The sequence below is a fragment of the Anser anser genome, assembly GCF_964211835.1.
Source record: "Anser anser genome assembly, chromosome: 6".
In the NCBI taxonomy this organism is placed as follows: domain Eukaryota; kingdom Metazoa; phylum Chordata; class Aves; order Anseriformes; family Anatidae; genus Anser; species Anser anser.
In genome coordinates, this window is record NC_139726.1 from 7,291,446 (window position 1) to 7,317,780 (window position 26,335).

Consider the following 26,335-nt stretch of genomic DNA (forward strand, 5'->3'; position numbering starts at 1 on the left):
GTGTTTGTTTCCTGACTTATGAGAATACTCTTGTTTGACAGCAGAATGCTCGGCAAGTTTGTCGGGTCTGTGATGTACTCCCGAGTGCAGCTGTACAGACGTCCCTGGCTGGAAGTTCATATTATACTGACTAGGAGGTAACGTCTCCTGTTTTTGAGAGTATATTTGTTCTGTCCTGCTTTGTTCTTGATGCTGAGGCCATTCCTGGTGGGATGCCAAATTGTATGAGGTACTTGGCATCCCGGTTGCTAGTATTGCCAAATTTTCAGGTGCATGACTATCTGGAACAGAAATACTTCCTGAGGTCAGAGGTACTGGTGCAGGAAATGATGTCGATGGTTTTTGGAAACTTGCATTCGCAGCCACACCAGTAACTGTATCCACCAAAATGGAATTCTGGACCAAAGATGAACCAAGAAGCGAGTTCTCGGATACCTGTCCATCACCTTTAGGTTTCCTAGCAGCCTGAGTTGCCTATGCAAAAAGGAAAGAAGTGAGAAAATGCACAGCTTAGAATACCTGTAAAGAACATCCAATTTAGCCCAAAGGTGAGGATAAAAGCTGACTCAAGGTTTCATCCCCCAGCCCAGCTACAGGAATAAAGAATAAATAGGATAAAGCTCCAGTTTTTCCCTTGATTCATAGTTCTCCTACAAGTTCACTTCTTTTTGCTAAATTGTTACAGCAAAATTTCTTACCCGCCAATTTCTAATTCTCTTCAGCCTGCTAGGTGTTTTTTCCAGTATTTGCAGAAACTCGTGAGTTAGTTCTGGGTACAAAAAACAAAAACACATGTTTTACATCTGATTCTGTAACAAGCAGGTTTACCTTTGATTGGTTTTCTAGACTAACAGAATACTGCTTTAGCAGTACAGGTTACACATGACTTGAATAGATATTTAATCAAAAATCTTGTTTGATAAGTGCTGAACAAAAATGGCTGCAGTATTTCACCACAACAGACTTTAGCCCCTACATGCATTCTGAAAAGGGGATTCCGCATTTAAGATTTTATTCATACTCTTACGGAGTCTATATTTATTAGACCAAAAATTTTTAGAGGAAACTGTACAAACAGCAGCTCTTAAAATAACACATTTGCTATCCAGCTTAAGCATTTCTTGTGTGATGTTAAATTTCCTTTAAAATCTAAACCTCTAAGTCACCGTTTCAGTCATTTCACTGAACTTCAAGAGCAACCAGTAACAGTTCTGGGCAAAACATCAGCCATGGGACCCTAGGAAGCACTATTTTAAACAACAGGTTTCAGTTAATTTGTGTTCAAGGCAAAGCAGCTGGCTGAGTTTAAAGAAGTCCTTGCAATTAATAGGCCCACATGGAAACCTAGGGCTCTGCACTTGTCAGCTGCAACAAAAATACTTTCAACTGAAATTTCATGTTACTTGTAAGCTAAAAATAAATTAGGTACAGTCAGAACTCAAATGCAAGAGTAGCCCTACTGCAGGTCTGGAAGAACTGGCTCCTCCAGAACCCCACAGCAAGTTACAAACTAAGTTGCTCCCAAGTGCAAAAGCACCTCACCACTTCAGTCTGCTCCCAAGTCTTTGTTTCACACACCAGCTTCACAGACGCCTAAAGAATTAAGCAGCGGTCACTGCAGGCTCGCAGCACACATCTCGCGGGATTTTAAGAATCACAAGGATGCACGCTTACCAAACACGCACAGGCAACAGACAGCTGAGAAGGCAGTGTAGTGGCTGAATTTGAAGCTACAGGTACAGCTTAAAAGAATCTTAAGACAGAGCCATTTGAGCTTGCAATTTCAAGCTCACTCAGGTGCTGTACTTCACGTGGCATCTACTCCGGTTTGCATTTTCAAAACATAATCAGGCCAGTAAGAAATGAGAGCTCAGCAGACATGAAGAGCAGGTCACAGGGAGCTATGCTGGGCCATACCACACCTGGGGGCTTCCATCATCACCTCTCTGAAATAATTCTTTGTTCTAGAACTACAAGCAAAGCGCAACGGATGTGAACCCCACCGAAACCACCGCCTACATAAGCCAGGTACAAAGGCCTTAAGTTCAGGCCCCACTGTGCTAAGTGCAATTTCTGCCTTCTAAACCTTACAATCCACAAAGTAACAGATAGCACACAGGCACTACTGGGTAACAACACACAAAGCAGGATCGGAACAAAAGATGGTAAAACTTCTAGGCATACGGTCTTCTAAGTGTGTTTTCTTCCTGAAAGAAGCTATTTAACAAGAGAAAACTATTTTTGCAGGAGTTTGAAGTATCATAGGCTCTGCTTACGTTAACACAGAATTACGTTTGTTGATGTTAGTTTTATGTAGAGTTTTAAGAACAGCTGTCTCAGTGACACCATACATTTGAACACCTGTGTACATAAAATTATCTGGATTTCATGGCTTTGCACAGATGTTCCTCTAGATGTTTTCCCTGTTCTGGAAAGCCCTTAAAAGCCAAACTCTAACCTGTACCTAACAAAAGGTCTGTGCGTATCCCAGCTCACAAATTGAAATCAAAAGGGTCTCAAAACTATCCTCCTAAGCCTTTCCCTGTCCTATACCTTCCTCTTATCTGAGGACCCTCTGCACGAAGCCAGTGAAACTTATTTTAGGCTTAAAGCTCTTACTGTACTGTGCTCCCGTTCTTACAGACATTATTAATAAGCACTTGAAACTCAAGATGTGGAAAGGCAGCACTGCTTACCGTCCAGCAATTCCAGAGTAACCGAAGGATCCACATATTCCCACCAGTGTTTTCCATCAGTTGATACTGGAATCTCCCAGTTAGACCACTTGCAGGCCAAGTGAATGCACACACATGCTATCACCGTAGGCTTGTATTGAAGACAGAATGTAGTAAGGTGAAGACTGTTGCATAAATTTCATAATGAGGAACCAAAGGAAATCAAACATGTAAAATAAAAAACAAACAAACAAATCAACCATTAACACACAGCGTAAGATCATTTGTCAAGTAACAGCAGATAAACATTAATTCAAGGAACATACTTTGGATTAAGTTCTTAATATATCTTACTGCCTTAATAAAACAAAGGATAGGGCATTTATCTGGCAGAAATTTTAATTTGCTTTTTCTATAAAAAGGTGTGGTTAACAGTAAAGAAATTTACCAATTACTCTACTGTACTTAAGTACTAAGAAAGAAATTAGTATAATATGGTCAATTAAAATTCTACCTACAGTAAAAAACCATACAGCTCATTACGCAGTCTCCAAATTAGACTAGTAGATGAAGGTACACACAAGTTCAACAGAGGCCAATGAATTACTTGTCAGCTTAGCTGTCACTAGGCCTGAACCTGGGATATTTGTGAACTCAACTTCAGCTTCCAGCTGGCACCAGCACAAAAGCATTGGTTCAGTATCACCACTTTATCACAGCTTATCGTAACAGCTGCTTCAATACAGAACACTGCCCACTAAGGAACCCCCAGGGAATGCTTGGCTGGAAGAATTCTAACCAACCAGTAGTAGGTATTACTTAAAACTTAGCTACACACAGTTGAATTCTGATAAGTAAAGCTCAAAGTTGTCTTGCAAGAAATAAATTGGAGTAATCAAGAAATAAAGACTGAAGTCTGCTCTCAAATTTTATCTTTCTACAACAGGCTACCCATATACAATCCCCATCTGGAATCCGTTAAATTTAATACAAGTACTTAAGTTTTAAAACTGTGTATTAAGTTTAAAGAGCTGTTTCTAAAAGGAAGAACATTGGACTACTTCTAGTATATTGGAAAAGAAAAATCAACTGGTTGAAAAGATCTTAGGCCCACTACAATTTTTTAAGTTAAGATTGGATCAATATATTTAAAGTTAAGAGAAAACTGCCATTAATTACAAGTGTAAACTAGAAATAGTTTTGTACTTACCAAGATGCTCGAATTTCTAGGTTAAGTTTATCTCTTTGTAATCTTTAGCTGCTATTCAGGCTACCAATTTTAGACTTATGCACTCACAATCGAGAAAATGTCATCAGAAAGCACCACTACACTTCTCATTGTGCATTTAACCCCTTTGTGCCGTCAGGCCCTTGTACAATACACCGCACTGCAAACAGAAAGGTACCACCACTGTAGATGGCCCAGTCTCCTGTTGCAACAAGGGTAAGACACATGTAGGGGGCCCTGCAGTAAAGGAAGCTATAGTGTGCTACAACAGTGCAACAAAGAGGTTCAGGATAACAACCTGTTGGTAGCCATGAAATAGGATGTCTGTGCCAAATCCTTGCTTGCTGTAAGAAAAAGAAAAACAGAGAGATTAAGCATCTACTCTAACTTGTGTTCATTTCTAAACTGAAGCAATTTTGCCTTCCAAAAGCACCATTTCCTATTTTCACAGAACTGATTTGAATTTAACTAGCTAGCCTTTAAGATCTCTCCAAGATACGGAAGTGCCCATCATATTCAGCAAGCGGAGATGGACCAGTCCTTCAGCTCCCTGACTCTGCCCCCGAGACAACCCACAGACCAAAGTTTCCCTTTGCTTATCTACCCCACAAAAGCCTCATACGTGACAGCACTCTTCTAGGCATAGCTGCTTCCCCACTCTCACCTACAGCTGCCCCCCAGCGTAACCCTGCCCCACCTGCAGACTGCAGCAAGGCAGTCAATAAAAGCCAGTTCCTACTTCAGCGCAAGTTCTGCCCTTTGAGAACACCGTGGGATAGCTGGAGAACCCACCTCACCCCCAAAACACAACCACGTCTCTCCCCCAGCACCTCAGAACGCAGCAAGCTCCCAAGACAGATGGTTAACAAAACTACACAAGTTTTCTGCTCCCCCCGATCAAGAGCACAGCACTCACAACATTTTGTTCCACATTTCTGTTAAATCTCCATTGAAGCTTCTGATATGAATTAAATGACTGCATTTTAGCCAGAAAGAAAACCAACCCAGGACCTCAACATACCAAAAAGGACAAGCCAATGACTTCCACTGCTACAACATCTAGCACTGCCCCTACCAGGGAAGCCCCCCGTGATCCTCACTCAAGTAAAGGACTTACTGTAACGCGTACATAATGGGATAGCTGGGCACAATGGCTTAAACCAAGGATTGAACGCAGCCTTCATTGAATTCTTACTTTGACACTATCACTTGAAAGCAGTGCTACCTGCAGAAAGGGTATTGTTGAATTTTATGTCAAAGGGTACACTGTCACAAATCTTTATTTTAAAAGTGATCTTTCCATTAAATTTGAGAAATACTGCAATGGCCTTTAAAATTTAATTTAAGGAACATGTATTAAAAATGGGATGATTGCCAGAGGGTATAAATCAGGTTTGTCTTCACGCTACACAGCTGGGCAGTGCCATAATCTGAAAAGAATACAGAAGTAGCAAGGTAACAGGAACCACTGCTACACAGATCCTGCTAATCCATAATAATCAAAAGGTGAGCTATGTGACAGTATTATACTATAATATTTAGTTTCCAAACTATAATGGTAATTTTATGCCAGATAGGTATGTTCAATTTCTTCTCCCTCCCATCCAAAGTACAAGGCAGTATTAACAAAGAATGTGAAACGAGACTATTAAAACAAATGAAAACGTAGAATGCTTTAATAAGACTGAAATTGATATCTTGCGCTTCATTTTTCATCAAAGTAATGTTTAAAGGCTCTTCAATCATATCTACGTTCTGTACAGTTACAACACATTTGAATTACAGGACCAGACCAAGAAGCATCTCTACTCTCACTGAAATGGCACATCTGAAAAAGGAGGAAAAGCAGATGCCAGAAAACTTCTATTTAACATCAGCTTGAAAGTTGAGTAAATCAAAACACATACCTGGAAGAAAAGAATCACATCTTGAAACACACGTTTTAGCCTCAACAAAAAGTTAATGTGATAAATACCTTAACCTATCCTCTAGGCAGTATTGTACACGTTTCAATGTAATTACAGCTAAATACTCAACATTGCCAAAACCACGCACCACTGAGAACAACCGTCCCAAACTCTTCTCTTACATTTGGGGCAGCTTTGGTTTAGTAGGATCTATCCACTAAAAGCTAATCAATCTTGGTTCCTGTATTGTATTATTTCCTTTCGTGGAAGGTGCATCTCCAAACTAAAATTATCTGGAAGTACAGAGGTTAAAACAAGCCAGCACAGCTCGTCTGTTACAACTCACAAGCCTCAGGACAGAAGACTGACATCAGCCATTAACAATCAGTTTTATATTTTATCATTCAGGAGTGATTTAAAAACACCTAACCTGTCTCACTGCTGCAGAAGCAACCGTAAGGCAGGGGATTACTTAATTAGTAATCAAGATTTTCAAACAGGACTTGCTGTCTCGATACACATCCCAAAAGAACTACCGAGTTCAAGAAGTTACCAATATGAAGCCAAAATACTTCTTATTGGACATGGCCACACAGTTCAACTGATGCAATTCCAAGATATTCTGAATCTTTTCTTCACATTAACTATCTTTGATCTTGAGATAATCATGAAAATGCAATTGGCAAGTCACCCTTAGGAGCATGGTGGCTTACTGTGCCTAAGATCCTGAGAATGTAGGCAAGCATCCCCAGAAAGAGGAGGCTGCAGGTAAGCCAGTCAGTATGAAAAGACAGAAAGGTTGCCAAAATCCTTCTGAGCAAAAAGAAAACCAAAGCCACAGGCGCCACACAGAGCTATGTAGGCAGACACCTGGTGTATCTGGAAAGGACTGGAGGTGGCCACGGTGCAGGTGTTCAGGTCTAAGCAGTCCTGGCAGCTTCTCTCTTGGAAGCTTTTAAACAGCAGGAACAGGCCTGTGAAAGCCTAAGGTGAAAGTTCAGAATGTGAAGGCCACCAGTAGCATGGCTGGAGTACAGCTGGCATCTAAGATTTTTCCACACCACTGAGATTTAGGTTTTCCTTAGAGTACCGCCTGAAAAAGCCCATTCATTCAGATTCACCTCCTCTTCTGCAGACTTTATCAGCCTGACTTAACCAACAGCAGCTGTGCACACAGATACTGCGGTATGTTTGAAGAATTTGCTAGTGACCTTCCAAAAGATTAGTAAGGATCATGGGTGTTCAAGATACCTGATAACCTGCAGAGCAACGAGAACAATCCTAGAAATCCTTGTGATCCAATCTTCGGTTCCAGGAGAGTGTCATGTACCAACATAGAAAAAGGAATGCCTGAAAACTTCCCAACACGTGGATGAGAATATAGATTCTTCCCCTTCCAGCTCCACCAGAACCAGGCTGAGAACAGACTGATTTTGCACCCGAGCTTTAAGAGGACACTGTGATGGTCTCAGCACTAGGGCAGCTTCACTGCTGAACTAGCATGCAATCCAGTAAATGTAGTTTGGCACCAGGAGCAGTTTTTTTTTTTTTTCCCCCTCTTCTCCTCTTCAGCACTGGAGCATCCTTGGAATGGGCACTGAAGCTTGCTGATGGGCCTTTACAGATCCACTGCCCCAGATTCCTTAGAGGACCTAAGGAACGATGGTCCTGTTTCCTCTTCTCAGTCTCTTGACACTGAGGAAGAATGGTGCAGAAAAGAGACTGAGCCCACACCTTTCCTTGTCTACTACCCTGACTAAACTGTACAGATGGAACAATTTAATGAACCCACGGATCTCTGAAGATCAGAATGAATAATCAGATACACCTTATGCCTGAACATCATGAGTCATTACGTACCTACCCGGTCACCCCTTACTGACAATAATCTGTCTTGTCTAATACTACTTTCAGACAGGCTTTCAACCAGACATGAAGAGTTCAACTTTTCCTTTAGTTGTATGTTGAAGCAGATTATATCGATTTGCACCAAGCCTCCCTTACTAGTTCAGCTTCCAGGAATTTGTTCCAGTACGCCACTACTAGTCACTGGGTCATCTGAGAAAGGACTTGGCTGGAACTTGTGAGCCTCAGCAACAGAACCCATTTTTTACATTTCTTAAAGGGAATTACAGATTAATACAGGTGAGAGCATAAAGCGCACCATCCTGGATGCAAGATAAGAAGTAATATAGGAATCAGCCCTTTTCTTAGCATCTTCATTAAACTTAAGTTTTAGCCAGCTTTTTTGAGGGACCAGGGCACCTTCTCACCACACAGCAATTCAACACACAGGTGCTGAGCCACAGCCTTGTTAAGCACAGCCACATACCTCAGCTAACTTGTAGCCTCTCTTTTGACAGTTGAGCAGTCAGCCAAATTATCTTCTTCCCTTCCTTCTCCTCTCAAACACACAGTTGAAGGTTTTAATCATAATAGTCTCGGATAAGTTAATCCCCTTTAATATAAGAAGGGATCACTTTGCCCTCTAGAATAATACTTTATGTCCAAGACAGCATATTACCAGAACTGGATGAAGAAACCTTAATTTTCTTCGGCTTCTCAGTCAAGCCCTTAGGGCTAAAGGGATCAACACTGACAACAGTTTTCGATACATGTGGAAAGCTTCAGGACTGGATATCCAAGTGTAGCACTCACATTAAAACAACATAATGTCCAAGAAGTAGATTTTGAGAACTAAAATCATGCCACAGTATCACTGTGCCCCAAAGTCCATCTCTTTACTCAATACATACAATTCTGTGGAAGTTATTCTCTACTTGCTTTACTTGTGAGTGTGATTATAGATTTCATGCTGTACGTTTTTAAGCTATTTTTTTTTCCCTCCATGATTTTTAAATGAGTTACTCAAGCTTTGTGTTCATATCCCATACCACCCTTAGGAGGGGGATATGCTGTCAAGAATCCTATTTGCATGTACATTCACCAGGAAGCATGCCTACTCCAGTCAGGAAGTTTTCAAGCACCTGTAGTATTAAATTCACTTTGCACCAGTTCTTGAGGTATGTAGGTTTTCAGCCCTATGTAGATTTTCAGCCTTCAGTGGAGTCTTCAGATTTCAAGACTTCATATAATTTTGAATTTTATGTATTTTGTTAAACTGCACTGACATTAACACTAGCTTTAAAATTCTAAGTTTTAAAAGTAGCATGTACCGTCAGTGTATGAACTGTGTTACTACACAAAAGCAGCACACAAAATGCACAGCAAAGAGTTGAACTGTCTTATTGGGTTATGTACCCTTGACTAAAGGAAATGAAGTTTACCTAACATATGCCTTTCTTCTTATAAGCTCCAGTAAAACACACTTGCTAATGGGGAAATCCTGGAGTAACTACAATACTGCTTATCACCCCTCCCCACTCCCCCAAAACACATAGCTGAAGTGCAGGGGCTCACATGTAATCAACAAAAAGTGTGCTAACTTTTATATTGACCAAGAGCTAAAAAAAAAAAAAACAAAACCAAAACATGACAAAACTTTACAGCTGCTGATTCACTCTGAGACACCAGGTGCAATCAGACTTACGCACTGAGTCACAATCAAATCTGGACAGAAAGCAAAGAATCTTCTTAAAGAATTGCGATAAAGCTACTTTAAATGCAAATAAGCTACAAATGGCACCAGCTCTCCTCAAACTCTGAAGACACTACACCACTAAGCTACTTCAACATGAGAAAGAAGAAATATTTTTCCCTCAAAGAACAGCTTTCATTCTAGAGTTACTAGAAAACAGACCTAGTTAACATGATAATGTTATGCCTACCTTTCCTATATTTTATAAGGGGGGAGAAAAACAACACTGAAGCGTTTAACTTTGCATTTTTCAATGCAAACAACAACTAATGACTAAAGATCAACAACTACAGTCTAATAATTTCCAATTTTCAATTAAAGAACAAGATCAAAGTGAAAAAGCTGATTTTAAGTGCTTTTTCAATTGATCCCCAATTTTTCATCCTCCATCTTATGAAAAGTTCTTTAGAACTCTAAGAGAAACTGATTTAAGAGTTAAAGAAGGTGTACCAACACTACAAAAAAATACTGAAGAACAAAACAGATTTCTAGCTAGAGTCACGTTAATGAACTGCATATAAGTTAGAGGATATGAAACACCAAAGGTTGGAGGTTTGCTACCACCCAATCCAAATTAAGTACGTCCTTCTCTAGAAAAATAATTAGTCACATCTTTAAGTATTTGCATGCAATAGCAGACCTGCTATGCACTCTTTATATCCCACAGCTCATTACCTAAAAAAAATTAAGGTAGAAAGCTACTGTTAGCTATCAACCAGCACAAAGACTAAACTTTATTTTGTAAAACTACTTCAGAGTGAAAATAATCAACCCAGAATTTAGTTCTCAACTACTAATTGCTTCTGTCATTTGAAAGAACATGGAACAGATTACTCAATCAAAGCTAATAAGCAAGCAAAAGAAAAATTCATGAAGGACAAAGAACTGGACTCTTCATCAGACTGTAATGGTTAAGATCAAGCTTTTAGTAGTTAGCCTTAAACAAAAACTCTTCGGACAACATAATTGATCATATTGCACAAATAACATCACCTATAAATTTTTACTAGAAATGTAAAAAAAGGGCTTACGGAAGGGGATAAAAGCCACTGACCTCTCACTAATTGCGTACATTTCACAACATCTGTGTGCGGATGTTCAATGGTAATCTCAAAACCTGAAGAGTTAAGAATATGTTTTAGAACTATACATTTCCATCTGTACAATAAAAAAAGAGACCTTTTCCTTCCCCCAGAGACCTAATACCTGCTAAACCTTTGCACTGCAGATCATGTAACACTATTTAACTGCCTCTTATTCTGCCATTTTATATTTCTGAATGATAGTGCCATTTCCAGATCAATTAGTAAAATATCCCTGCATTACTCTCAAGTCCTACATAGAATATGTGAAGTTACTGCATTTTTCAGGTTGAACATGCATGAGCAGTTTCTAAGATACTTATCAGTATGAGCTGTATCACAGACACTGAAACGTGTATGTATGCACACGTCTGCTTTATTCAATCATTTCTGGGGCTTGAACATATTCCATCTATGAGATTACCAATTAAGTCAATTTGTAGGTCAGTCACTTCAGAAGCCTATCTTTGTTTATGAAGCTATTTTAAGAAGTAGGTCACTACTATTTTCTTCCCTTTTTTTTTAAAGCAATACACTCACAGTAGTATTTAGTAAGTCAGTGTTCTCAGGGCTGCCAGCTGTAGTTGTCTCTATTTATGTTAGTTTAAAGCCAGAACATTTTCTTATCAGAACACTGTATTGTTGATTTTGGAATTACCCGAATCCATTAAACGGTTACGCTACAAATTGCGATGTTCAGAGGTAGCAACTCTACTCAACTAGATAGTATTTTTCTATTGAAAGGCAGAACGGGGAAGAGTACTTGGTATATAAAGCTGTTGCCAAGTGCTTCAGAACACATACAGCTGACCTAGCACATGCTACGTTGTGTAAAGAAATACCAACACGATTACTACTTTGGAATAACATCTATTTGGAAGGGTATACATTTCTACTCCATCAAACTGTCAGAAACATTTATTTGACAAGTATTGGTATGCCTTTTTTCTCCAGAGTGAACACAACAGCAACTGGTGATATAAAACTAGACTCACAGGTCAGAAGTTGCATACAAAAAACCAGTAAAATTCTAGTATACCAAAGACACATCAAAAATCCAGCTACCTGGGTCCCATGACTGTCTCATGGTAAACTGGCTGCACAACAGGCATTTAGAAAGACATACCTAAAGTTTGAAGCATTATTGTTTCAAGTATAACCAGCTCTTGAGCTTGCTGAAGGTATGCCTGAAACAAATAAGCAAACACGTCAAGACGTAGGCATCTATCGTCTCAAAATTTCAATTACACGCTTCCTACTTGAACACTGGCATTATCAACATAAATTAAAGACCACTAACCACGCCAGTTAGCACTGAGCATTCAGAATACTTTAGTGCACTAAGACTTCCTTCTACTTGTATAAGCCTTACTGTAAATTCGGTTATACCTCAGTTACACCAGCCTAACCATCTTTCACAGTAAGACTTATTTAGTTTCAATCTTACATAGTTATTCCAGCAAAGCATTGTTGGGAAAATGGGGAATGCGATATGCATTATGGAGGCTTGCCAGTGCAAACCTAACTATCTCTAAGCAGGTTATCCATTTCAGAAGTACTTTAAAATACAGCTGGAGATACCCAGTTGGCCTGTGTTCTGGGCTCCAATGTATATATAATCCACCTCCATGTGTCATTCCAAGAACTGGGAGCACAGCAAATAGTTTTATATGTCAGTTCAGGTCCAGCAGGGTATAACTGGCTCAGCCTGACCTTCAGGCAGAGCAACTATGGTGCATTTCCACCATAACATCCTCATAGTTGGTTCCATGAAGCTTCATGACAGGAAAGAAAATGGAAACTGAGATATAAGTGGAAGCTGTACAAAGTCTGGCAAATGAAAGGAAGACCAATGTACAGCAGAGACAGTAGCTGACTGCCTGTATGGCATCCTTTAAAACAGAAGGCAGACAACAGCACACAGTCAGCCTCTGGCTGAGAGAGAGGAATACTCAGTGTCCTGAACTCTCTACACAACACGCGTGGTTCTGTAAGTTCCGCACGAAACCTCTCATTTAATGTCTCGTCAAGATTTCTACTACACGTGTGGAAGTCTTAAAAATAATGCAAGTTTAAGGTGAAGCAACCTCTTCAAGTGTTGTAACACAGATATCTGAGTTCTCAACTAGTTACATTAATACAAAAAATCTGAATGGTTTAAACACAGGTGTTTTTTCTAGTATGCAGACAGCAATAATCCAGTCAAGACAATGTAACAACTCGTCAGATGAAGCGTCATTTGATTATCTCTAAAACCATGACTTCCACCTACATCACTCTTTGTATCCAGTAGTGGCTCTTGAGGGTGAAGACAGGCATGTGCTACTTTAATAACATGTTCGAGTTTCCGTGGCTGTTCTTCCACTTTTGCAGCCAAGAACAATGCCGTAGGAGATATTATCTGAAGAAGAAAAACACACATATTTAACTTTTTACAAGTAGGACTTTATTTTTTATGGACAACACAAACTAATAATTAGAAAAGGTTTAGAGGTTTAATTTTTTTAAACAGTTCTGAAATCATGCAAGATGGTAAAAATAACCAATCATGTTTTATTTTATAAGTAATGCAATCCTCCCAGCACCATGTGGAAGGAGTAGCATAAATGCTACATTACACTGAGTGAGATGTCTGAGGTCAAGCTAATTCTAGTTCAACACAAAAAGCACAGACTTGGTCCAGAAGATTTAGCCACACCAGAAGTGACTTTTCAAGTTAAAAACACTTGACGAGAAAGCTCGTCCAAGTCCTAGCACAGTAGCGGGCCGTTACACCGCCTTTTCAGCATGAGTCAAAAAAGCTGATCTCAGGTTCTGCTAGCATGTGGTTCTCCTAAAAAGCAAGCAACTTGGCAGAGAACTTTAAGGAAAATAGTTTGTTACAGAAACATAGGTTATAGAAGTATAATCATAGTAAGTGTAACATCTTAGCGCAGCCACTGATGGAACAGAAGTTTATTCCTAGAAACTTTACTATACACCCAGTAGTATCTGGAGAGCAAAGCACAAAGATCCACAAAACACCAGTTATATCAGATGTTAGTAAAGACTACAAGTTACATTTAAAGAATTTAAAAAAATAAAACTCTAGGTGTCATAAGCTGGCAGCAAAGCACCTACTCAGTGCTGTATCACCTAGGATTTTGCAATTAAATAGTTTTGATGCCTAGCTGTCAGCTAGAATAACTCATTTATCTGCATGTGGAACATGGTTAACCACACATGACTGAGAAGAATCAGGGTCCTCTCTGTATGCAGAAGTCTCCCGTGTTAAACACGAATTAAGATGACAGCAGAAGTGTTCATGTAAATATCAGCAGGTTGAATTGGTTAAAATTAAGTATTTTTCCAGGAATTTAAATAGATGCTTGTTGAGTATTTAATTGATGCACAGTGCAAATAGTGCAGGTATTGGATTTTTCATTCAGTGCCCACACAGAATTAGACTGAATGAGTTGAACAGCAGTCATACCCCCCCTAGACTTTTTTTTTTTAAGTAGCCCTTTGTTATGCCAAAATTAAACATTTGGTATGAAATTCCCAATATATGAAAAACTGCAATAAGCTAATTAGAACTGAACATTTAATGATTACCCATTACATTTAAAGAGGCAGCAAGTGCTCCCTTGATACATTTAAAGGCTCCTCAAATCACTTTGAAACGTCCACTTAGATCTTAAGGAGAACTTGTAAGCTGGCGGACTCGAGGAAAATTGACACCCTGGGAAGGTGATACCCTTTGATGCACAGAAACGTGCTGTTAAGAAACCCAGTACTGTAAAACAAAAACCAAACCACCACCACCATGTCACAGGCAGCAAATTCTCACAACTGAGACAAAAAACTCCTTCCTTTTCAAGGAATTTGTAACTTGACCCTTACAAACAAGTGAAATCAAAGCCTGAAGTCAAGTGGTGCTGAACAAGGCCATATTAGCACTGACATTTAAGATCCTGACGACTTTTGAGAAGTTCATACCCACACTGTTTGAAGTAAAGACATGAAGTTCTGGAATAAATTCCCTTTCCTAGGGCTGTGCTACTTAAAATATGCCTCACTTAAGCCAGGAGACAAATTTGTAAATATTACATGTGAATGAAAGACTTTCTGGAGTTCTGAAAGCTGAAGTATCAACAGCTTTGAGGAGAAGTACAGTAGTACACGTGTAAGGGCAGTCATCTCCAAAGCTGACACCTGATGCTAAGGATTACATTCTCCAACATAATCCTGAGCTTCTGGGAAAACCCACGTTAACAGACAGGGCTGGGAAGCCAAAGAAACACAAACTACTGAGAAGAAAGGAAATTGGGAATAGTTAAGAATCAACAGTTTTAGAGAAACGAGTTTGACAAGAAATTGGAACAGACACAAGGAGGTGTTAACTAACGAGAGCAGGCTCCACTTTCTACCCAAGAAAGAGCTGCAGTAAATGGACTGTGGTGGACTGAAGCCTGAACCTAGCTTAGAAAAGACTCAGCACAGTGGAGTCACTGAGGGAGGAAAACTGAGTCATGAAGTGGATGGAATCAGGAACAGCCTAGAGAGTGGGAAGCAGCTTCGTTTGAAGATAAAATGATCCTTTCTGTGCCCTCATGGCCACTCAGTTTTTATTTGTTGTTGGTTTTGTATTTAAACAAGACACTCAGCAGTCACAGCTGGGGACTGAACACAACAAAAGCTGTTTTCCTCTATGCAGCAAACCCAACTCCACTGCTCTCTCTCCCCCTCCTGCCCTGCCATCCCACCACTCAGGTTACTGCGTTCAGACCTTAGTTCTTCTACCTTCGCATAGAAATTTAAGTCAAATACATCCGAATACAAGGCCTATTTCTACCCAGTCTGTGGTTCTGTTCCAAATTCCATGCATGGCATTTTCACCATTTTCTTCTCTGAAGAGAGCAACACCCAACTATTACCATGAAAATATTTACAATTCACAAAGACATTCTTCTGGAACCAAGCAACCGAGAGCTGCGCAACTCAATTACCAGCAAATTCTCACTCACTATTATTCTATGTCTGACCGCACCAAGGTTTTACTTCATTCCAAAAACGCGCAGCCTTCACCAGGCTGACTTCTGGATATTTCCTAACATACCGAAAAGGCTGAGATCTTGCCAAGAAGTCTCCACATAATTCCTGATCTCCAAGACCTTACATGAAACAGTTCTGTATGCTTATACAAGTCAAAGTGATTAACTGGCATTTAACTCTGGTTCATCAGAAACCTACATACGCCACAATTATCTACTTACTTAACGAAGCGTTGGCTTCAGGCCAAAGAATTTCAGGTCTTTGTCTTGCCTAGAACTAGGGTTCGCTTTCCCAGTTTAGAGTAGGTCAGTACTTTTGCCTCCCTTGGTATTTGAGGAAAACAGACATCCTAATAACATTTCAGACTTGGCGTGCAGAGTCTTCAGTGAAGAACGCATCGCCTGCTAAGTGTGTAACTGCGAAGTTACTCATAAAGGCTTCAACCACTTCCAATTCTCAAAAATGGCAGAAAAAGCAAGGTAGAAAAAAAGCAGCATTAAAGACAGACTTGGCAAAGCTGTAAGCTTTCTGCTACACAAGCATCCTCATTTGATATAAAAAGAAAAAATTAAAGTGAATTATTACACATCCAAAATATTCAAGACTTGAGAAATATCTTCAGAAGAACACGTGTGATTTATGAAGTTAAATTCCACCTTCCTACTAGCTAAGAGCATCAGAAACCAAGTTCCAACGAAATAAAAATACAAAACATACAATCCTTATTATTATGATAGTCAAAGGGCAAGTTTTATTGGTAGAAGTGGTACAAGTCCTTTTCGACACCAAAAGTACAAGACATCTTGTACAAAGCCTTGGTGCAATGAAGACATTTGGAATAACCTCAGAATGAATCTCCAGCATGCACACAGCTTTCTGAGAACTCCCTCTCCCTTTTAATGCCACTAGTAGTATGTTTTTAGGCTTGATGTGCAGCAGCTCGAGACATTAAGTGGTTTCAGTCTACGACGGAGCTGCAAGTGCCACTCTATGATGGGGCAACAAAGAACTGCAAGTTGTTTTTTTCTAAAAAAGTAATTATTACCAGCAGCTTATATTGCATAAAAACAGCAAATATGTTAAACTGCAAGATTGAAAACAGAACTGAAGTGTCTACGACCAGCCTCTCTGAAGTGTGGTGTGTATTACGAAAGTTTTGAGAACTTGCATAGCTCCAAAGTCAATTCTTTAATATTGCAATTTGGATGGGGTGTGGAAGACAGTGAAGTAACAGAAAAACAGGAAACGAACCCCCCCAAGCCCTGCACACTCAACTCACCTACCTTGTACCTCAGGAAAAATTCCTCCTGCAGCCTCTCTCTAGGCACTTTACTATGTCCCACTGCGTGTCACAAAAAAAACTGGCCGTCATCAAGTATATTTGCAACTAGTTGTTTGGTATTCCACACAGCACTTCTAAGTGTTAGATTTAAAAATACAGCTACCGTTTCGATGCCTTACCTCTCGTTTCCAACATACCACAAATTCTTCCCCCTTCTGTTCTTGAAATCAGTGTACTGAAGAGTACACTTCTACAAGTCGTATTCCTATACAATAGTAACTGACAAAGTATCACAGAAGTGGTATTTTCAGAAGAATTTTAATTTTTGAGATGTTTTGAAGTATTACTGTTACAGGCTAGTATTTCCTCTGAGAAGTCAGCAAGCTCTCCCACTCCCTGATCTTAGCACTAAGTTTGTGCTCAGCAAACCAAAGTTACTGTGCCCTGGTCAGCTGCAAAAATAGAAGTAATAACTTGTACTACTGCTGAGGTGATTCACACTGAAACATGATTTGAATGGCTAGGGAAGATTAGCAGTCAGGGCATCCAATTCTCCTTACCAGCTTTAAGCAAGTTTCCACCATACTGGAGCACCGCAACTGCGCTTTGACTGTGGCATCAAATAAACACGCTCTTCTTTGCAACTGGAAGTACTTTATAGGTAAACCATGGTATTTCAAAATGCTAAACCACAGTAATTTAGTAAAAATATGGATATTGGGTCTTTAGAGCAGTAAATGCAACACAATCAAAACACACTGGCCACATTAACTGTCGTGTCCCACCCCTGTGGCTCTACAGATTGAAAATATGGTTGTGAGTCCCAGTCCCTATTCACAGCTGATCCTCAAAATCTTGACAGCCTGTAAAATTGTTCAGGAATAAAATTATATTAAGATAAAAAGAAGAGCATTAAGCCAACAGTTATTCAGTAAATAAGCTTCCACTAGAAGACCTGTTTACTAACAGCAATGAAGTGCACGTGACTTATATGTAAGACACACACGTGTATTTGCATACCCCAGCAACCATACAGGAGCACAAATACCCAACTGTGTGTTACTCAACTGAAAACATTAACCTAACAGTAAGCCAAGAAAATAAAGGCTGATTTTTTTCCCATTAGACATCATAAGGAATTCCAGCTAAAGGCTGTCTAAATTTCTACCCCAGCCTTCAGCTCCCTTCTTTCCATGGATACACATCACCACACGCACACACACGTTAAATGATATGCTGTATATACTGTAAACCTTTTTAGCTAGGTCTCCCATCTGGCAGTACCTTATTACTTAATTTTCAAGCGCTAGTTTCTTCTTGCAGTGGATGAACATTGTTAGTTTTTTTCAGCTGGCCAAGTACTCTGGAGATTTGATATTAAGTATTTATTACAGTCCTTGGCTTTTTGTTTCTCAACACAGAACCTGCCAGATGGTTTGGGAGTAAAAATTCTGAAAGAGGCCCCCCATTCACTATAGAAGAATAGGAAAATAAGTAATTTCTCCATCAGTACACACAGAAAGCTACTGCCTGGCCTTATTAAGAAGTACTGGAAGTTATTCAGCACGAATCAATATTACCGAGTGCAAACTTGCAGCGCGCTTCCTTTCAACTTTTAGTTGAATATAATTACCTGAGATTTAATGTAACAATGCACTTTATTCTGCTTTAACAGTTGGAGTTTCCATGGCATTCAGCCATTTCATAGCTAACTTGTAAATGTTAAGATTCACAAATGTAATTGAAAGCTTAGTTTTCGTAACAAGGGCACTATGTATCCACGTACCACTGTGCTTCCAGTTCCAAGTGACCCAGCAATTTCTAGCATCTGGCGAAAACCAGAACACACAGCAGCTAAAGCTTCTTGCTACCTAAATCCATCCTCGATTACCAGCTAAGAGGACAAACCGTAATCTAGCAGGTGATGCATCACATCACAAGCCCTTGCTCAGGTACCTTTGCACGGAGCGACCTCTCCATTCCTAGTTCATCAAGTCCACAAACCACCCACAAAGAGCCCTGGAAAGCTCCAGGTGCCTCAGCAGCTCCAGGTTACTGCTGCACTGGTGGCACAGCGCACGGAGGGGGAGAAGATGGAACGAGTGTTTTACTGCCTTCACTTGATACAGTACAGAAGTGCTTCTAAAAGACGTATTTCGTTACAAAGCTTGTTGGAACTTGATTCTCGTGTGTGCTATTCTTGCTCTACAAGCAGAGAACTGTTTTAGGGAAGCACCTTCTGGTTTATACGGCCATCAGTTCAACACACAGGTCTCTAACACTACATAAAACCCACGTTATATGTTTCTTCCTCTTGAGCGTTTCAGACTGATGCACGCTTGACTCTGGTTGTATTTATAGGCTTAGCTTTCATCTCAGAGACACGAAGAACTACAGTCTTGGTAACAAGCTTGCTGCTTGAGTTTGAATTTATCTCAGATTACGCACAAAAATAATTAGATACACTCTGAAATCTGTCTACAAGCCCCTATGTATTCCTTCCCCAGTGAACACCAAATAAGATGCCCATTTGCTCAGCCAACAACAATAAATTCAACACCAGACACAAGAGTTGGGTAACGCTGTGACCAACTGCAATCACTGTCCGCCCAAATTTCCGACCAAGGTTTGCAACACTCCACCCCTTGGTAGGCCACGGCCTACTCTGGTCGAGATCATAACATCTTTCACACACCTAATTTATTTTGTCATAAAAAGCCAAGGTCTGAAAAAAAGTCATCCTAGCCACTTTATGACATACCACCATCATCACTGCTCTTACAAAGGCAGCATGAAGTACTTAAAAAAACAAAAAACAAAAATACAAAGGATACCTAGAATATTATTTTACTGTTTTTTTTTCTATTACACCCAGTACTATGAACATAAAATAAAAAGCTTAAACTCTTGAAGTCGGTATCTTAAGTTCCTTGCTTAAAAAACAACACTTAATTACAAAGAATAGTTTTACTAAAGAATTCTGCTCTTCATAACACACTAATCAAATCCAGCATGCTCATTTCATTAGATGAAACAGGACGGCCAGCGTTTTCTCAGCAGATTTTTCTTGTCTAACATGACTTATTGTCAAGCTACTTAAGACAGGAGTAGTAAAATGAATTTATACTGGTTTTCAAAAAGAGATACGTAATCCATATGGATACACATTTACCCGCATTAGAATTGTCAGACACACCACGCTAGCTCTGCTGCTGCCTTCATTAAGAAAAATGTGTGTTCCTGCACATCAGCCTTCCCAACTACGGCACATAAGCACCAACCAGATTCAAAACATCTAAATGCATTTGTCACACATCTGAGATGTGTTTGCTGATGGTGCCTATTTTCTATTTATTTAGATGGCAAAAAACAAAATAAAATAATTCAAAGTTGAAGAGAAAGTATCGTTACCACTAGTAAACAAGTGGCAAGAAGCTGGAAGGCCTATAAACACACTGAACTTTGCAATCCAGCAGAGGAACATGACCCTTGTTAGCTATGCTGCCAAAATTACGGGCACATTATTACAATATGTAAAATCATACTTACGTTTCGATTGAATTTTGTGAAGGAATGGTGCATATAAAACCTGTGCATGTAAACAATTGCAGTATTTATTGTCAGCTGAGATCTGGAGGACCAAATTAAGGAAAGAGCAGATATTACGAAAACTGTTCGCAACTAATGAAAGCATTGCTCCTTCTACACCAACCCTGCCACCCAAGGTAGCATCTCCAACTGGAAACGACCTGAGAAGGCGATGCGGAGTGGCATTAAGGTGTACTTAGCTGGTACCAGCACGGATCTCCACAGGCAGCGTGGCGGTAGCAGGCTGGCCCCCTCATTCATTATGCGAGCCCTCCTCGCCTGATGACACGCACTGCGATACGGCCTCAAGTATTTGCGTTTTACCCCAATTTAATCATTTTTTGGCCGGGTTTGGAGGGAGCCCGGGGGCCGCCGCAAGCCCCCAGCCGGCGGCGCGGGGCCCGCCCGCCCACAAAGCCTCTGAGGAGGGGGCTTCGGCCTCCTCCCGCCCGGCGGCTAACGGCGGTTAATGAGGGTTACGGACGGTTAATGACGGTTAACGAGGGTTACCGACGGCGACCGGCCCCCGCCCGCCCCAGCCCCGCCGGGATACACGTTGAGGCGCTGGCCCATGTCCTGGATGAGGTTGGCCGCCTGCTGCCGGTACGAGAGCTCCTTGTCGGCCTCCACGCCGCAGCGCCGGGAGGGCGTGTTGTCCAGCTGCTCGCGGCTGAAGAACCACCGCGACGCCGCCGCCGAGCCGCCGCCTCCGCCGCCGCCGCCACAGCCCCGCGCTGAGGAGCCCGCGCCTGAGCCCGCCGCCGCCATGACACCGCCGCCCCCTCCCCCCCCCGCGGCCCCGCCCGCCGCCGCCACCGCCCCCCCGCCCTCCGCGGCGCCTCTCGCGAGAGCGGCCGCGCCTCCGTGAGGGGTTACGCCGGCTGCGTAGCCCGGCCCCTCTCCGGCTGCGTAAAGGCACCGCCTACCGTCTGGAATACGGAAATGACGTGCGCGGCGCCGCTCCGTTGGCGGGCTCGGGGTCTGTCAGGTGGCTCCTCAGGTGTGGGGGGGTGGGCGAGCCGAAACCAGCCGCAAAAAAGTGTTTTGTTTTTGTTTTGTTTTAAGTTTTTACAGCCCCAGCTGGGATTAACGAGAGGCTGAGCGGACGGGGTGTCCGAGCTCAGATCCACCTGGCTCCTGTGCTGAGCCGCGCTTCCCGCTGAACTCAGTCTGATGATTTACTACTAATAAACGAATAATTTCTCCTAACGTTTGCTTGCTTTCCTTTCTTCCTTTCAAAGTTTAAAAACCAATATCTCCCCGAAGTAGGAGCAGCCACGAGTGGAGCTCTGCTGTCCCAACTTGGTGTAGCTGCCTCAGAAGCGGGTGTGGGTGTGCGAGGAGCGGCTCTCCTGCTGCTGCCCGGGAGCTCCGAGCTGTCGAGGCTTGCTCAGCACCAGGAATGGGTTATTTTGCTGGGACCAGGTTAAAAAAATCGCTTACTGCGTGTCTCAGGGTCTTCACACACACGCAGGAAGCTTGGTGGAGCAGGTCTTGCTCTGAGGTATTGCCAGGTGCTCTTGTATCTTCTTGGACTGTTACCAGCTGGGGATACTGGCAACTTGGCATAACTTGCCTCTTACTTCACTGAACTTCCTTGTTTGAATAAAAGCTCACAGATTTCTTCAGACCTCGGTTATTTCAGTGATCCTATTTATTGCCTCACAAATAGTACACAATGGCATGAAGAAGGAGGCAGAAGCTGTCAAATGGGAATACGCGGCAGGGGTGGGAGAAGATAACTTTAAAGAGCTTTGACAGATTTGAGTTTAGTATTTTAGCATCTCCTTCCTCCTCCTGACAAAAAAATAGGCACTGTGTAATGTTTTGTGAGGTACCCAGGGAGCTGGGTTCATTTAAATTCATTTAAATCTATTTTATCACCTGCTAATTGCAGATATTTCTCACTGGGTGCTCACATAGGATAGATACTGATTTTCAGTAGCAGTTTGAGACAACTGCATTCAGTGGTCCAAAGGTACCGAAAGGTGTCTATTTAAAGTGCTGATCATCATGGTTCAAAATGAGAGCTTCTTCTCATGTAGCATGTGCCACTAGCACTGTACAGCAGCTTTGGTCACTTACAGTGAGGTCACAGCTAGTTCTTCTACAACTTCAGTGCTAATTTTATATAAGCAGTTACGATTTTATAACCAGACATGACAGAACCCTAATGATACATACAGGAGTACCATGCAGCATGGAATTACTTGCCTGATCTTTCCAATTGCAGAACATCTTTAAGATTTTGCATATTCACATGAAATTCAACTACAAAGGCTTCTGTCATTAGGAGCTTATCTTTGCCATCATATTTTTGGGCCCTTAGCAATATTAAAGCAGTGCAATGTTTTACCTCATTGTTTAAATCATTAGGTAAAACTTTTGAAACTCAAGTGTTCTGTGTATATTTTTAATTCCCTTAAAAACTCATGGAAGAGTATTAGGAATGTTCTTGTCTGTGTAATTTACATTTATATCAATCAGCATTGATAAGGGAAAAAAAAAAAAAGGAAGACAGGGAGAATTACATCCCTGGCTTAAAAATCTTAATACATCAAGAATAAGTAGAACATCATTGAATAATGACAGTACATAATGAATATGATTTATGCAGGGTATGCACTACTTACTTGTCATGCAGAGTGCTGCAATCACCTCTTCAGTCATAGGTTAAGGTAATTAAATACTGGGTTTGCTATTGGGTAAGCTTCTGACCTCTGTCCCCGAAGATGCAACAGTGCATTCTCACTTACTTAACAGGTTTTGATCATTAAAAAACTGAAGAATTAATTAATTAATCCAATTAAAATATATTGGCGGAATCATAACGTATTTTCCTCTTAAATCCATTTCAATACCTGTGAAAATCAAATATGCTGAAGGTAGAAGAAAGTTGCTTTTTCTCTACTTTGAAATTTAATTAAAACAATCTGGTTGAAAAATCATACAGTCAGTTAACTCAATACTTGCAGGTAAGTATTTAAATAAATAAAAAGATCAACAGAAGTCTTGCAAACCTAAGGACAATTAATATCGTTAAAGATGTTTTATTTAGGTTCTTTTTTTTCCTCTTACATGAAAAGCTGATATTCACAGGGCCCAAACCTCTGAGCTGCTGACTACCACTGAGTTGCCTCTGATGTCCATTAGTCTTTAATGGCATAAATTTGGAGAAGCAATAAAGGAAAGATCCAAATGCAAAAACCGGGCAAACATATAATTAAACTACGCACACCATCTTTTTTTTTTTTTTTTTTTGACTCTATGAAGAAGGACAAAGCCTTCTCAGTAGTCCAACCGAGGCTGTTATCAGCAGGAACTGCTGAATCCTTCAGGTTTATTCTGTGCTACAAGGACAGTTACAGACACAGCCGCAAACAAAAATCTGCCTAATATTATTTTTCCTGGAATGTCTGGAGACTAAACAGAAAAATGGTGACACCTGATGCAGCAAACAAATGAACACATGAGGATGGAGAGTCTCAGTGGACAACAGCATTGTTCTGACTAGCATAAAAACTTCTCAGGAGGAGGATGCCCTTCTGAGGCATCATGAAAACCCATTTGAGTCTACCCTTCAGTAGTCTACAAAGCAAACCATCTTTCCACACCTACAGCAGCACTGAAACTAGGAAGAGCATTAACAGCTCAACAGTTAAAGTACCCAGCCTTACCATCACAAGTATTTTTAAGGCATGTAACATTAAACCATGCCATTGTTAAGCAGTATTATTTATTTTGACACTAACAGTGATGCATAAAGTATTATCCACATAAATACGTCATTTTTGTACTTACGGTCATTTTGTTCCAATTGTTCCTGACCAATTAATTGCCAGTGGCATAGGCAGCAGCTAAAAAGCACACATCCCTGCATAGACCTTTTTCTGCCTACCACATCTACAGAGTGTCATGCTCAAAGTGCTGGGCTGACATGCTGTATGCTGCAGTTTCAGTCAGTGGATAAAGGCAAAAGACGTCTTTCAAATTCTGTATATTGGGCATCAAAGATGACAGACTGAAATGCAACAGATACAAGTCATCATTTTCACACAGATACAAGATTCAAGATTTCAAATAGATACAAGTTACATCCTGGGGATCAATTCCTAATGACATCGCATTATTGTCCTTCAGAGATTGTTATTAAGGCTGCAAAAGATGAAATCTTTCATTCTGTATGAAAGTAGGGGTTTCAGAATTTTTTAGAGAACCTAAATCCTCAAATGCTCAGAAATATCAGTGAGTATGCATTTCCAGTACCCCTGTTTTGGAAATAACAGTAGACTGAAATGTACTTGTCAAATTTATTTTTCACAGTACAATTGCACATGCAAAGTTGAAGTATCCCTAAGGAATCAATGTTTTATCTGAAGTTTGGTCTTTTTAGTGTCTTCATAATCATTCAAACTGTTTTCTGCTAAGACCCAAAAATTCCAGAGCATTGCCAGCCTTGAGTTTATCCTGTAAAAACAAAACATTTACATATGTTTGTGTGTGTTTAAGTCACGTTTCAGTCAATTGTTTTTACTCAGATGCTTTCACTCTTGCTTTGAAATGCTCTCACGAACTGCTTTAAAGAGACTGAAGGGCCTCTTCCAATCTTTGCAGGAATTACTGTACTCCACTGATTTTTCTGTAGTTGTTTTTTTTTTTTCCAGGTCTAAAACCTGGAAAACCTTAAAAATGATCCCTCCCCGCTCCCCTCTCCCCCCCAACAAACAAACAAAACAAACAAAGAAACAAAATCCACCCAAATTATACCTTCAGTTTATGGTCAAAATCTTCCATTGAGTCAATCAGTTTTCCAGGTTCCAGTTCCCCCAGTGGAAAAGGGTAATCTGTCCCTAAAATAACTTTGTCCTAGTAGTAAAGAAACATTGTACATTCTGTAGTAACATCAAAGAATATAGTTTCACATGCTTTCTGGAATTTATAACAAATCACAGGAAGTTACACATATCTATTGAACTGATTAATTATGAAAGTGAATGTGAAGATAGTCTATGGATTCCAATTTACATTTAAAAAAAAGCTTAAAAACAAGTATTCGAGTTTATTGGGGAATTTAAATTTGAAAAAAGTATTGGTTATTTCTTAATTGTTTTTGTGATGCCTAACTAAAGTGTGGTGTACTTTTATTCTGATATACAGAAAATTCAAAATGTAAAACCCAGACATGTGGAAATGAGTGTATGCTGCTCAGATGATTATGGTACAAGTACAAATGGTAATTTCCTATGGAGATCGATTTTCTTTATTGTGGTGCTGCTTTGAAATGTTACAAAATGGCATCTATTGCTCATCTCCTGCCCTACGAGTACTGCTTCTACTTCTGAATCATTTTTTACGTTCAAGGAAGTTACTTGCATGCTCTGCACTGCTGTCCAAAAAGACCATGAAATCTTTTGGCAGATTTCTTGAAGGATCTCAGGAAGTTCTCCACCAAACTCACAAAAGATGCTTGGATTTGGATTCTTGAATTTGAAATTCTTGAGTATACACACACATAAATGCACTCACTCACACAAACTTGAATTTATATATACTTGAAAAGAATGTGTAATAAAAAAAATACAAAGCAATCAAAATTATCTTTTGTGCAGTACTTTAAAAGCTGTAATACATGCAACGTGATACTACTTAAAGTGTGGTAAAATGTAGAACTATTACAAATATTTAAATTGAAAAGAATATATTTTATTTAACTGGTATTCAGCTTCAGATAACAAAACCAAAATCTCATTTGCGAATTTCATATATTTTTTGGAAGTCTATGATTTCCTTAAAATGTCATTGTCTTTGGCTGGGATTGGGTATTAACTGTGAGCTGGAAACCCATGTCTAAGAATATGAGTGACGTGATCTGATTTGTTTCTGAAAGCAACATTCAGGGAATAGAAAATTCAGTAAAAATCTGCATGCATCACTCCTGTTA

The 26,335-nt window shown here is 40.3% G+C and overlaps 2 protein-coding genes and 1 long non-coding RNA gene across 16 annotated transcripts in view; 1 reads left to right on the forward strand and 2 right to left on the reverse strand.

Moving 5' to 3' along the window:
* CCNT2 (cyclin T2) overlaps positions 1–21,199 on the reverse strand; it is a 23,308-nt gene extending 2,109 nt beyond the window's left edge. Inside the window, exons 1-9 of one of the 6 annotated variants that reach the window (XM_083841298.1) lie at positions 20,948–21,199; positions 20,356–20,437; positions 12,763–12,891; positions 11,617–11,677; positions 10,463–10,525; positions 4,202–4,247; positions 2,697–2,860; positions 699–769; positions 1–474 (exon numbers count right to left, since the gene is read on the reverse strand). The exon at positions 1–474 is cut by the window's left edge and continues 2,109 nt beyond it. In XM_083841298.1, coding sequence (XP_083697424.1) covers positions 1–474; positions 699–769; positions 2,697–2,860; positions 4,202–4,247; positions 10,463–10,525; positions 11,617–11,677; positions 12,763–12,891; positions 20,356–20,437; positions 20,948–21,162 — 1,305 coding nt within the window. In that variant the 5' untranslated portion in view covers positions 21,163–21,199. The other 5 variants (XM_083841300.1, XM_083841301.1, XM_083841299.1 and 2 more) reach the window with 5 other exon arrangements.
* Positions 21,200–21,321: 122 nt separating this feature from the next.
* On the forward strand, positions 21,322–24,297 carry LOC310901546. The gene is made up of 2 exons (XR_014585892.1): positions 21,322–21,373; positions 21,460–24,297. It is a non-coding gene; the product is annotated as an uncharacterized lncRNA (long non-coding RNA).
* ACMSD (aminocarboxymuconate semialdehyde decarboxylase) overlaps positions 23,295–26,335 on the reverse strand; it is a 48,560-nt gene continuing 45,519 nt past the window's right edge. For all 9 annotated transcript variants that reach the window (XM_083841318.1, XM_083841312.1, XM_083841311.1 and 6 more), the window contains 2 exons: positions 25,162–25,260; positions 23,295–24,861 (listed from right to left, as the gene is read on the reverse strand). In XM_083841318.1, the coding sequence (XP_083697444.1) occupies positions 24,799–24,861; positions 25,162–25,260 (162 nt within the window). In that variant the 3' untranslated portion in view covers positions 23,295–24,798. The remainder of the gene's footprint in view (positions 24,862–25,161; positions 25,261–26,335) is intronic.